A 13,857-nucleotide genomic window follows, 5' to 3' on the forward strand; every position below is an offset into this window, starting at 1 on the left:
TTAGGATAACAGAACCACACAATCACAAATACCAAAGAGAATTAGGGAGAGGGGATCCACTTTGGGTACAAATTGGACTTGCTGAGCTATGTTTTCCACTCAATTATTTTAATAAATGTAGAGGGTAAAATTTAGCGTGAACTACAGCAGCCAGGCAGCATGAGAACAATTTTTATAATAGAAGACCCCCATCGCCCCAGTTATACTGTCTGCCGTCACCTTGTCAGGCAGAAGAGACAAAAGTTTGAATACACTTACAAGATTTCAGAACAGCTTCTTCCCCATTGTTATCAGACTTTTGATCAGACATCCCAAATGGTTAATTCCGATCTCTCTCAGCACTGTAACACTATATTTTGCACTCTGTTGTGCCATCCTGGTTCACTTTGTACGGTAAAATCTGCCTGTATAACACCCAACACAATACTTTTCACTGTGTCTCAGTATGTGTGACAACAATAAATCATACTCAGACTCATTAAAACAAATTGTTGGAGTGTGGTAACTTGGTGTAACTTAAAGCGTTTATTACAATAAACACAGTTTAGCCCACCACCAGTAAACAACAATATTTCAAATAGCTGAAAATGTTGTTTAAGCAACTACACAAAATCAGATGATAGTTTATTGATTTATTCCCATGGAATCATTTAAAAAGTATATCCCATGTTTATTAAATGGTCTTACAACCATGTTGAACTTAAGAGTCTCTTTATTGACTGTAATTACCAGAAAGTTTCCATGGTGGCTGGTTCCATTCAGTCTTGACTAGCACAGCAAGCATTTCACGCAGTGCTTTCTTTTAAAGAAACTCAAAAGATCACAGAAACCCAACATAATAAAATGTGAGGCTGGATGAACACAGCAGGCCAAGCAGCTTCTCAGGAGCACAAAAGCTTACGTTTCGGGCCTAAGACCCTTCATCAGAGAGGAGGATGGGGTGAGGGTTCTGGAAATAAATAGGGAGAGAGGGGGAGGAGGACCAAAGATGGAGAGAAAACAAGATAGGTGGAGAGGACATTATAGGTGGGGAGGCAGGGAGGGTATAGATCAGTCCAGGGAAGACGGACAGGTCAAGGAGGCGGGATGAGGTTAGTAGGTAGGAAATGAAGGTGCAGCTTGAGGTGGGAGGAGGGGATAGGTGAGAGGAAGAACAGGTTAGGGAGGCGGAGACAAGCTGGGCTGGTTTTGGGACGCAGTGGGGGTAGGGGAGATTTTGAAGCTTGTGAAGTCCACATTGATACCATTGGGCTGCAGGGTTCCCAAGCGGAATATGAGTTGCTGTTCCTGCAACCTTCGGGTGGCATCATTGTGTCACTGTAGGAGGCCCATGATGGACATGTCGTCTAAAGAATGGGAGGGGGAGTTAAAATGGTTCGTGACTGGGAGGTGCAGTTGTTTATTGTGAACCAAGCGGAGGTGTTCTGCAAAGCGGTCCCCAAGCCTCCACTTGGTTTCCCCAATGTAGAGGTAGCCACAACGGGTACAATGGATACAGTTACACCCCTTTGGCAGATGTGCAGGTGAACATTTGCTTAATATGGAAAGTCATCTTGGGGACTGGGATGGGGGTGAGGGAGGTGGTGTGGGGGCAAGTGTAGCACTTACTGCGGTTGCAGGGGAAGGTGCCGGGTGTGGTGGGGTTGGAGGGCAGTGTGGAGCAGACAAGGGAGTCACAGAGAGAGTGGTCTCTCCAGAAGGCAGACAAGGGTAGGGATGGAAAAATGTCTTGGGTGTTGGGGTCGGATTGTAGTTGGCGCAAGAGTAGGAGGATGATGCGTTGTATCCGGAGGTTGGTGGGGTGGTGTGAGAGAACGAGGGGGATCCTCTTGGGGCGGTTGTGGCGGGGGCGGCGTGTAAGGGATGTGTTGCGGGAAATGCGGGAGACACAGTCAAGGGTGTTCTCGACCACTGCGGGGGGAAAGTTGTGGTCCTTGAAGAAGGTGGACATCTGGGATGTGCGGGAGTGGAATGCCTCATCCTGGGAGCAGATGCGGCGGAGGTGGAGGAATTGGGAATAGGGGATGGAATTTTTGCAGGGGCTGGGCGGGAGGAGGTGTATTCTAGCTAGCTGTGGGAGTCAGTGTGCTTGAAATGGACATCAGTTTCTAGCTGGTTACCCGAGATGGAGACTGAGATGTCCAGGAAGGTGAGGGATGTGTTGAAGATGGCCCAGGTGAACTTGAGGTTGGGGTGGAAGGTGTTGGTGAAGTGGATGAACTGTTCGAGCTCCTACGGGGAGCAAGAGGTGGCGCCGATATAGTCAATGTAACAGAGGAAGAGGTGGGGTTTGGGGCCTGTGTAGGTGAGGAAGAGGGACTATTCCACGTAACCTACAAAGAGGCAGGTATAGCTTGGGCCCATGCAGGTACCCATGGCCACCCCCTTTGTCTGTAGGAAGTGGGAGGAATCGAAAGAGAAGTTGTTGAGGGTGAGGACGAGTTCGGCTAGGCGGATGAGGGTGTCGGTGGAGGGTGACTGGTTAGGCCTGCGGGACAGGAAGAAGCGGAGGACCTTGAGGCCAACTGCATGAGGAATACAGGTGTATAGGGACTGGACGTCCATGGTGAAAATGAGGTGTTGGGGGCCAGGGAATTGTAAGTTCAGGAGGAGGTGGAGGGCGTGGGTGGTGTCATGGACGTAGGTGGGGAGTTCCTGGACCAAAGGGGAGAAAATGGAGTCCAGATAGGTGGAAAGGAGTTCGGTGGGGCAGGAACAGTATCTCTGATCACAGAAACCCAATAGATGTTAAACTAATTTTGCACTTGAAAAGACCTTACCAGGGCTGAGGAATTGGGCAGAAAATAAATCAGGAGATGGAAAAGCCATGTAAGAAAGGTACTATTACAATAATCATGGGAGATTTCAATATGGAGGTGGCCTTGGAAAATCAGGTTGGGAGCAGATTCCAATAAAAGGAAATTGTGGAATATCTACAAGATGGTTTTGTCAAGCAGTTTGAGGCAGAGCACACTCGGGAACAGACGGCTCTGGATTTGGTGATGTGCAATGAGGCAAACTTGATTAGGAAGCTTAAGGTGGTGAATGCTCTGGGGCAGCAACCATAATATGATAGAATTCACACTGCAGTCTGAGGGGGAGAAGCTTGAATCAAATGTAATACTGTTACAATTGAGTCAAGACAACCACAAAGGCATGAGGGAGGAGCTGACCAGAATTGATCGAAATGGTAGCAGACGTTGGTGGAGCAATAATGACAGTAGTTTTTCTGGATAATTTGGTCAATTCTGAGGATTTCTGGATAACTTTGCAGACACAGCAGAAATTCATCCAAAAAAAGAAGAAACATACTAATGGGAGGACAAAATAACCATGCCAGACAAGGCAAGTCTGGGACAGCACAAAAATAAAAGAAAAGGCATTGTGAATTGGGAAGCCAGAGGATTGAGAAGCCTTTAAAAGCCACCCAAGGACAGCTAAAAAAGAAGTTAGGAGGAAGATGATGAAATGCAAGATAGGTAGCAATATAAAAGAACATTTAAGAGCTTCTGTGGTTATATAACAAGGTAAAAGACAGAGAGCAGTGGCTATTAGATGGCAGGAAAATGAGATTGGAGTAGTAGTTAAGGGGAACTAAGAAGTGGCACAGGAACCGAGGAGGTGCTTTGCATCAGTGTTCACAATGGAAACCACCAGCAGCATACCAGAACAACAAGCGAGCAGGGGGCAGAGGTGAATGTATTGGCCATCACTAAGGGGAAGATGCTGGGTAAGATGATAAATCACCCAGGCCAGATGGGCTATACCCTAGGGTTCTGAAGGAGCCAGCTGAGGAGATTGTAGAAGCATTGGTGCTGATCTTTCAAGAAGCATCAGAATCAGAGGGGGTCCCAGAGGACTGGGAAATGGCCAATCTAACACACCTAGAGAGGCAGAAGGTAGGAAGTTATCAGCCAGTTTGCTTGACCTCGATCACTACTAAGATTTAAGAGACGATCATTAAGAATGAAATTGCTGGGAACTCGGAATTGCATGGTACAGCTGAACTGGCACAGCTTCATCAAGGGGAGGTGATGCTTGACAACTCTGTTAGAATTCTTTGAGATGGTAAGAAGTAATTTAAACAGAACAGCCAGTGAACACGACCTATTTGGATTTCAAGTTGGGGTCTGACAAAGTGTCACACAGGACACTGCTAAATAACTGTCCATGGTTGTTAGGGTGGAATGCTCTTCAGAGGGTCAATGCAGACTCAATGACCAAAGTGCCTCTGCACTGCAGGAATTCTGCTACAAGACAAACAAGAAGCAGCCCATCTAATTTTCCTTCAAGCATCCTGATACAAATGATCACAGTTTCTGAATAACCATTTCAATCAATCTCCATCAAACAGCCTGCAACAGATCCGAAAAATAGACAAAGGGAAACTCAGTGCTGGAGTGTTTTGGAAATTACAGATTCAAATAATTTTTCCCTCCAAAGTATGGCATGCAGTAGATGGGGGCATGTCTGAAATGCTGCTTCTCAAGATTTTAATGTCTGAAACAGATCCTTCTGATTTGCATTAGTTCCACTTTCAATGACTTCAGTGAGAATCTGTTCCAAGCCATTCACTCATTTGGGAGGCAAGGGTTTGAAATAACACATGCTGAAGTTTAAAAAACATTATTTCCAATTCAGGGTAATTCACTGCGTCCAAGGAAACAACTCCATCTCTCAGCTCACAGGTGGTGCTCTAAAAACATGGGATCAAGTCCATCTTTCTGATTGTTTACCTACCAGGTTTTTAAAAGCCTGGTAAGCCTGACTTACTGTAGTTTGAAAAAGTAAACCCCATTTTATTTTAAGAAGAACCCTCTTAAAAAGAAGTTTCAGCAACTGTCCTTGCTCCATGGTAAGATGGGTTCATCCAAATAAAAACAAAATACTGCAGATGATGTTGCAAATTCAAAATAAAAGCAGATTACTGGAGAACTCAGCAGCTTGAGTCCGAGATTACTTTGCTTCTCACTCCACAGATGCCACTGAACTTGCCAGAATGGTTAACTCTCCCTCCCACAGCTATCATGGTTATGATAGTTATCTATTGTCCTATTTATCTGATACCACCACAAATCAAAGTATTTCCAGAAGGTGAGATTGCAATTTAGTACACCTACCCTTAGAATGCAAAGCTTCATTCGCTGCTAGATTCCTGTGTCAGTAAAAGGGACAAAGGTTTGACAATATTGGGTGCAGGACCCATGGATGGCAATGATGATTTAAAGACTTCTAAAGGGATTGTTCCAAATAATTAATGTTATATTTATTACGTAATACCCATCTCTCTTTCTCTGTCCCATCTGCAAGAACGTCTAAACATTTTATGATTTTCCTTCAAGATCCTACCTGGAGTACTGTGTTGTTATGGACATCAATTCTCAGCAAAACTACACAGGGCAACAGTACAGCGCACATTCACCAAAATAACACCTAAATTTTATGAGGTAAATTAAGACTGCTTGCATAAGCTTGATTTTGAGGGGTCTTGTGGTACAGTGGTATTGTCCCTACAGCTGGGCCAAAAGGTCAGAGTTCAAACCCATCTGTCTTAAAAAGGTGTGCTGTAATATGCTGTAAACTGGATGACTGAGAGTCATGAAGTTTGATTTTACCTTGTGGAGTTTAGTGAGTTGTAGAGTGACATGACCAAAGCTCTTGAAAATGACAAATGACAAGTGACAGATGATTAATTTCAATAATTAGTACCCTAGTAGATAATTTAGATAATTCAGAAAAAGGAAGTGTTTTTTAAAAATTACAGCTTGACCATTAGAGAGCACTTTTTTTCAGAAAATCAGATGCAGAGATATAAAAATAACACTTCCTAGCTAGAGGCTGTGGATGATAAAAGGTCAACTGAAAGTCACAAACTGAAGACTGATAAACTTTTAACCAACTGAATGCAAAGGAAATGGAAATGTAAAGGACAACCAGATCTGTGGCATGGATCAGTCATGACCCAATCAAATGATGCTATTCGCTGGATATACTGATGAGATGATTGCTGTTCTTATAAATTATTGCGACAATTGCAGCTTAAAATGCAAATAAATTTGTTACTTGGATTCAAAGAATTTAATTAAGATGAAGACATACATTACTACATAGGTATTAGAAAATCATTAATGTTAAATTCATACTCACAGTGACAAGTGGTAACCAGGACTGAATTAAAGTCTTTTTTTTTTATTCACTTTATCTGGCAGCTGTCCTCACACTAATACCAACTGCAAATATCATAATGATTGTCATAAATACCTGGTTTCAAAGCCAACTAGCTTATTGTTTGAAAAATGAACTCAACCAAGGTTAAGGGAAGTTTTGAGTGTTTTATTGTAATGCACTCTCTGAAGCTTGTATGACACAAAATGGTTTGAGGTGCATAACTGGAACTATAATTTTTTCATGCACACACAAAGCCAAATGGAATTTTGCCTAAACAAAGTTTTTGAAATTTACATGTTAGACATTTGAATAATTCAGAAGTAACAAGAAACACAGAAGAAAAATATTTCAACAGTTCTGCTGCATCTTGCAATAGGGTATACTGAATACACAGACTTGTACAATTTAATTTTTCATCGCACCAACATGGTTAAGTCCAAGTTTTTGGATGAGGGCTTGAAAAGCTAAAACTTTGAAGTCAATTCAGTGAATAAACAAACTATTTTCATGAAATATTACATTCCAACCTATCACTTTAAAAAAAGTGACAACTTTTTCCAGAAAGTATACTGATGATTTTTGAGGAAACTGTCAGTCAGCATCAGACAAAAACTTCACACTAAATATTTAGTATTACACTACAGATGAGATTAAAAGAATGATCACAGTGCCACTCTCAGACATTACAGGTAATTGCAAAGCATTAGAAATATTCCCCAAATGCTGTTTACATAGGTTAAGTTACAAGGTCGAATATCTGAACGTGCCTGCTTCGGTAAAGAACTATACATTTTTTAAAATGAAATCAACAATCATTTAGCTTTTTGTAAGTTGAAATCTTAATTTACGTAATGAAAGATGCACTACAAACTTAACTGACTAATTGCCAAAAGGAGGGGAAGCTATTTCTGTTCGAACTTTAATAAAGAAGTTATTATATTACCACAGATAATCTGCAAATAACAAAGATATTATTACCTCTTGTGCTAACCTGAAGGCACAGCCAAATTCTTCTCCATCATTATTGCGACTCAGAACTTTAATTCCCATGTTAATCACCTAGGAGAATAAAAGAGCTGTATCACAGCAGCCTCCAAATAATAAAGATTTTAATAACATTCAATGTCTTCAAAATAAAATGCAGAAGTATAATTTGTAAATCATCAGAATTTCAAGGGAGATAACAAGTTAACATGTAATTAAGAATCGGGTTTTAATTGTTTTTAAATTCTAAAAAACAGATAGTGCGAACAAGATGAGACAGTGATCACTGGTGAGCAGATTCAGCTAAAGACACAGCCCTCAACAACAGGTGGAAAAGGAATTTAGAAGAGGGGGGAAGAAGAGAAAGGCGGCCGAAATTAAATAATTAGAACATATGGAAGAGATTCACTGGTTGGAAAGAGGTGAAAAGATAGGATGAAAGAAGGAAGGAAGGGAGTTGGAGGGTATAAATGTTTAATTCGACACAAGGCGGCTTGAATATTTAGAACATTTGGGCACATATGAAAATGACCAAGGAAGAGACAGTTTGAGTTTGAGGTTTTTTTTGTTTAAAATGTAAACATTCATATAATTGTTAAATTGCAAATATCATAGAATGGATAGTATTCGACCATGACAGCACAGTTACTTGGGTTTTCAGATCTCACATCATGGTGAACAATTAATTAGAATTGTAAAATAATTCAGGAACCACTTTTCTCATGTATGAACCATATAACCATGGTGACATGAACAGCTCAGTTTTGCTAGTCATATTTCCCCTTCCTTAGCATACTTTAAAAAAATGTTATTCCATTACTAATGTGAGAATAACTAATTAAGGGAAGGTTCTTGTCAGCTGAAAATAGGCTTTAAAAGCAAATCCATTGACAAACATATCTCAAGCCCAAAGACTGAACCAGAGTGCCTCTCGAAGCCCAAGTCAATCTTAAACAAGTAAATGCACGACAAATTAGGAACAGACTTCCGCAAATGAAAATTTTTAATGACTCCAAAAGCCTAACAACATAAGCTAGGAATTTTTTTCAGAAAAGCAAGAGGAAACTGTCAACAACCTTCATTCGTTCACTGTTATGGAGAAGCACATTTCTTAGTTCCTTTGAAACCATGTAGAGGTGACGCTTCTTTCCCTCATGCGTTCTAGTGAGGACATTCGACTTTGGAAAAGATGGATCCAATTGATAAAATTTCCTATTAAAAATTGTTTTAGTAGTTTGATAAAATGTCTCATTTTTCTTACACAGCAGACAATTTAACAGGACATCTGTACCAACATAGACAAATACACCCAATAAAATCTGTAGAGTTCAGTGTTTGAAATACTTCAGTTTAATGGACATGTTCATAACAAAAGTATTTATATTTAATGTTTCAATTATTCTTCAGTTTGATTATACTTGTATATTGTGTAGCACACAGCCGTGATAAGATTAATCAGCAAGTTGAACATTCCAATCCAGAAACTATTCCAAAGTTTAACACAAGATGTACTACTGAAATAATTGGCATTTATCCGCACTGAAGATTTGGACAACTTCACCGCTGTGACTATTTTTTGCAACCACCATTAGTCTAGCAAGGAACAGGTTAGCTTCAACCACCAAAAGGAATACAGGTGACTTACAGATGACGTGGCAATTCAAGAATGAGAATGAACTGCAAGGCGTTGCTAATAGAAACAAGTTAAATCATCAAGTCTAAATTTACAGACAAACATTACACACACATAAAAGTTCTTCCCAATGCCTGTACTTCCAGTTCTCATATTTCCTTTTCATTTCCTAATTTTGAATTGCTTTGTGATTATTCCATGATATTTAAAGTGGCACAAATAATGTCCAATAAGAACAATTTGATTCTAATAAGTAGGACATTCAGAACCTCAACTTATTTTGTCATTTGACTGGATTATAGGTGATCTTCATTTGAATTCCATTTACCCGCCTTCGGTACTCTTGTTTGTTTTTATGTTAAATGTACATTGTCTTTTGAAGGGAAAAAAGCAAGTTCCAGATTTCCACTAACAGCTGTGAGATCAAGTGCTTCTCAATTTCACTCCTGAACGGCCAAGCTCAAATGTTAACATTATGCCCAAACATTTACCACTCAGTTTCACTTTGAACTCCAAATCACAGCCATTCCACAACCAACTGCTTTGATAGTAAATATACACAAATGTATTTTTATATCATTTTTCTGCTTTGTATGTAAATAAGAGTTTCTGGGAACATTTGCATGTTAAAACTTATACAGCCACTGAGTAGTTGAAAAGGAAGACGGGTCAGATCAACGTGTGGCTAAAGGGGATTGGATAGGAGGCAGGGCTATTGATTTTTGATACGATATGCCAATCAGACATACCAGGAATGCTGAGTCAGTCCAGCAGGCCAAGATATGGGCTGGACAGCATGCATGGGTGGTCCACAAAGCTAAACTGTATCTACTTTTAATGAAGGAGCATGAATGGTATGGTGAATGAACTTAGAGCATTGATAAGCACGTGAGAATGTGATATGTTTGCAATCACTGAAATTAGGTTGAAGGCAGGTTAGGACTGGGAGTGCAACATTCCCAGTACACAAGTTTCACATGCAGTTGCAGAGGCAGGAGATTACTTTCGGGATTGGAAGCCTGAGACCAGTAATTTACCAGAGAGATCAGTGCTGGGACCCATGCGGTTTGTTATATACATAAATGACTTGAAAGCCAATGTAGAAGGTTTAATTAACAAACTATAGATCACATGGAAATTGTTGTTGTTCATGATAGTCACAAAGATGGTCTCAGGCTGCACTATGATACTGATCAGCCTGTTAATTGGGCAAAGCAATGGTAACTGGAATTTAATCCTGTTGAGCGTGAGGTGATTCATTTTAGTAAGTTCAAAAAGGGAAGGATATAAACAACAAACGGTAGATTCCTAGAGATTTGAAGAAAAGGACCTTGGTGTACAAGTCCACAGATCGGTGAAGGTGTCAGCACAGGTAGACAGGGTAGAGAGGAAGGCATATGGGATGCTTATCTTCATTAGCCAGGCCATAGAAAATAGGAGCAAGGAAGTCACGCAACAACTTTATAAAACATTAGTTAGGCCTCAGGTGAAGCACTGTGCGCAGTTCTACTCGCAACACTGTCATTGGACATAACTGCAGCGGACAGGGTGCAGACGAAATTGCCAGGATTCTGCCTGGGATGAGAAGTCTCAGTTATGTGGACAGACTGCATAGACTGTTTATTTTCCTTAGAACAGAGGCAGCTGAGAGAGAATCTGATTGTGGTATACAAAATTATGAGATGCAGAGACAGAGTCAACTGTCAGAATCATTTCCTTATGGCTAATTGTCTAAAACCAGAGAGCATAAGTTTATGTGGTTTAAAGATGATCTGAGAAAACATTGTTTCACCTAAAGGGTGGTAGAATTATGGAACATGCTGCCTGAGAGGATGGTGGAGGCAGGTACTCTTGTAGTATTTAAGAAACATCTGGATAAGCATTTGCAATACCAAGGCATATCGGCTATGGACCAAATGCAGGTAAATAGGATTGGTGTAATTTGGTATTATGACAGGTGACATATATTAGGTGGGCCAAAGGTCCTTTTCTTATACTGAATGAATCTGTATATTGTCTCAACAGATGTAACTGGGTTTTTCATGACAGCCAGCCAGCCAGCTAGAAATTAAAGTTTCTGATGTGCTCCATGAATTAATTAAGCAAATTGATGCAGCCTCAATCCTGGAATCCAAATTCTGAATCTGTAAGATCATCCTAAATATTTAACCTCAAAACTGTAGGGCATCCTCTATACCAGCTCGCACCTTTCCCATCAAAGTTTACAACAGCCACCCTGCATACTAACCATCACCTATCTCCAAACTATGCACTTACTTTTATCAACTGGTGTGAAAATATCCATCACATTCACCATTAAGCACCTTATCCCAGTTTTTGATTTCCATCCACCATACTCACTGCCAGCCCTTATGTCTCTCAATCATCTAACTACTCACTACTCTACTACATGTATGGAGGAGGCAGTGGTATGGTTTTGATGCCAGTGGACCAGTAATCTAGAGACACAGGCTAGTGCTTTGGGGACATGGGTTTGAACCATACCAGGGCAGATGGTGAAATGTGAATTCAATGTTTAAAAAAAAATTAGCGAGAAGTTAGCTTAATGTTAACAATAATTGTTATTAAAGAGACACCTGTTGTCCTTGCATGTTCTGGTCTACATAGGACTTCAAATCCACCATACAAAGATTCAATCTTAACTGCCTCATTGGAATGTCAAACAATCCACTCAGTTCAAGGGGCAATTAGGGGTATGACCCAGGTAATGACACCCATATCCCATTAATGAAAAATAAAAGTATTTAAAATAATAAAGAAATCAGACTCCTATGGACTGAATCTCTGATAATGTTGCTCATGGATTAGCTACCTAATGATATTCCATTTGTTAAACATTTTCACATTTGAATTTACCCCAGATTGACTTTGTATTAATTCTACGTGGCTATTGTCATTACTCTTCACGGAAGATAGTTCAAAAACACAGTATGACTCAAACCAATAGAATTTAATTGTAGGTATCTATTAAATCTTTCATTTCCATTCAGGCATGAAAACAGAAACAAATCAAAATTTCCTTACTGAATTGGTAGAAATATTGGATCATCTTCACTCAAGAAGACAAAGGGGTCTTCTTTGAACCCAAACAATTTCATTTTCTTTGGCGGAGACGGGCTAAAGACAATTAAAAAGAAGGAATTTTCACAAGAATTACTTCATGGGAAAATTTACAAGAAATCGCAGAAAAGAAGCATCCCAATCCAACTCAAAGTATTCCTCTACTTTTCACTTGTATCAGCAAATAAAATTGCTTTATGCAGACTATTGTCAGCATTTAAAAATACTTGAAGAATCAAAATTCTTTTAATTTACCAAATAAGACCCTGATAGAGGAAAGGTAGGAAATTACATGGGCATTCCTTTGACTTGATAAATACACTGAACAAGAACGGGCACGAAAACAGAGTTTGAAAAAGCAGTCAGTCAATCACAACCATGGAAGTTGAAAGCCAACAGGTGATTGTGCCAGATTTTAATAAGGGCAAAGGAAAGCTAAAACATGTTCATTTTACTGTTTCAGAGATGATGGGAACTGCAGATGCTGGAGATTCCAAGATAATAAAATGTGAGGCTGGACGAACACAGCAGGCCAAGCAGCATCTCAGGAGCACAAAAGCTGACGTTTCGGGCCTAGACCCTTCATCAGAGAGGGGGATGGGGGGAGGGAACTGGAATAAATAGGGAGAGAGGGGGAGGCGGACCGAAGATGGAGAGTAAAGAAGATAGGTGGAGAGAGTGTAGGTGGGGAGGTAGGGAGGGGAAAAAACAACTGCACCTCCCAGTCGCAAACCATTTCCACTCCCCCTCCCATTCTCTTGATGACATGTCCATCATGGGCCTCCTGCACTGCCACAATGATGCCACCCGAAGGTTGCAGGAACAGCAACTCATATTCCGCCTGGGAACCCTGCAGCCATATGGTATCAATGTGGACTTCACCAGCTTCAAAATCTCCCCTTCCCCGACTGCATCCCTCAACCAGCCCAGTTCGTCCCCTCCCCCCACTGCACCACACAACCAGCCCAGCTCTTCCCCCCCACCCATTGCATCCCAAAACCAGTCCAACCTGTCTCTGCCTCCCTAACCGGTTCTTCCTCTCACCCATCCCTTCCTCCCACCCCAAGCCGCACCCCCCGCTACCTACTAACCTCATCCCACCTCCTTGACCTGTCCGTCTTCCCTGGACTGACCTATCCCCTCCCTACCTCCCCACCTACACTCTCTCCACCTATCTTCTTTACTCTCCATCTTCGGTCCGCCTCCCCCTCTCTCCCTATTTATTCCAGTTCCCTCCCCCCATCCCCCTCTCTGATGAAGGGTCTAGGCCCGAAACGTCAGCTTTTGTGCTCCTGAGATGCTGCTTGGCCTGCTGTGTTCGTCCAGCCTCACATTTTATTATCTTCATTTTACTGTTTCCCTGGATCACAACTCAAACTTTAATTGAGGTAGTTACCTACACAATGCCAATACAATTAGTGCCTTGAAACAAAATATTCCAAAGCAACTGAAGGAATTGAATCAGTTTGTTAGTTAAGGGTTAAATGTTCAACTTTACTATAAAAGGCAAGGGGAACTATAGATGTATAGTGCAAAGGCAAGTTAGGAGTATAGGGGTTGCGCCATCAGCAAATGAGTGTCTTGGGTAAAATGCAGGCATGGCTTATGAAAACTGTGGGGGAACAGGGTCAATAATGTAAGACACATGGGCAAAGAAATATGGGTATTACACACATATGTTGGAATATTTTTGTATAAAGCCTTGGAGTTGTCTGTAACTCTTCACAATTAGTTTTGCACTTCACATGATAACGTTGCATCTCCTTGTGTATGCATTAATTAAATGCTTGTAACCTGGTTCTTGGCTCTCAATTTGTCTGAGAACAAGAATACACCTCAGATTTTCTTTTTCCAACATGAACGTTTCTACCCTGTCTCCCTCAGTTACAGGAGTTATATTTAAGCTCATCAGACAGTTCACCAGCTCAAATCTACAGTATGCAACCCCTCAACATTAATTGCTGCTGTAGCGCTTGAAAAACTAAGGCACC

At 40.9% G+C, this 13,857-nt stretch overlaps 1 protein-coding gene across 3 annotated transcripts in view; it reads right to left on the bottom strand.

Moving 5' to 3' along the window:
- Nucleotides 1-13,857, bottom strand: part of nsun2 (NOP2/Sun RNA methyltransferase 2) — a 55,893-nt gene that overhangs the window by 13,772 nt on the left and 28,264 nt on the right. For all 3 annotated transcript variants that reach the window (XM_059653917.1, XM_059653915.1, XM_059653914.1), the window contains exons 14-16: nucleotides 11,831-11,923; nucleotides 8,229-8,364; nucleotides 7,147-7,227 (exon numbers count right to left, since the gene is read on the bottom strand). In XM_059653917.1, coding sequence (XP_059509900.1) covers nucleotides 7,147-7,227; nucleotides 8,229-8,364; nucleotides 11,831-11,923 — 310 coding nt within the window. The remainder of the gene's footprint in view (nucleotides 1-7,146; nucleotides 7,228-8,228; nucleotides 8,365-11,830; nucleotides 11,924-13,857) is intronic.

The sequence above is a fragment of the Stegostoma tigrinum genome, chromosome 2, assembly GCF_030684315.1.
Source record: "Stegostoma tigrinum isolate sSteTig4 chromosome 2, sSteTig4.hap1, whole genome shotgun sequence".
Taxonomy (NCBI): domain Eukaryota; kingdom Metazoa; phylum Chordata; class Chondrichthyes; order Orectolobiformes; family Stegostomatidae; genus Stegostoma; species Stegostoma tigrinum.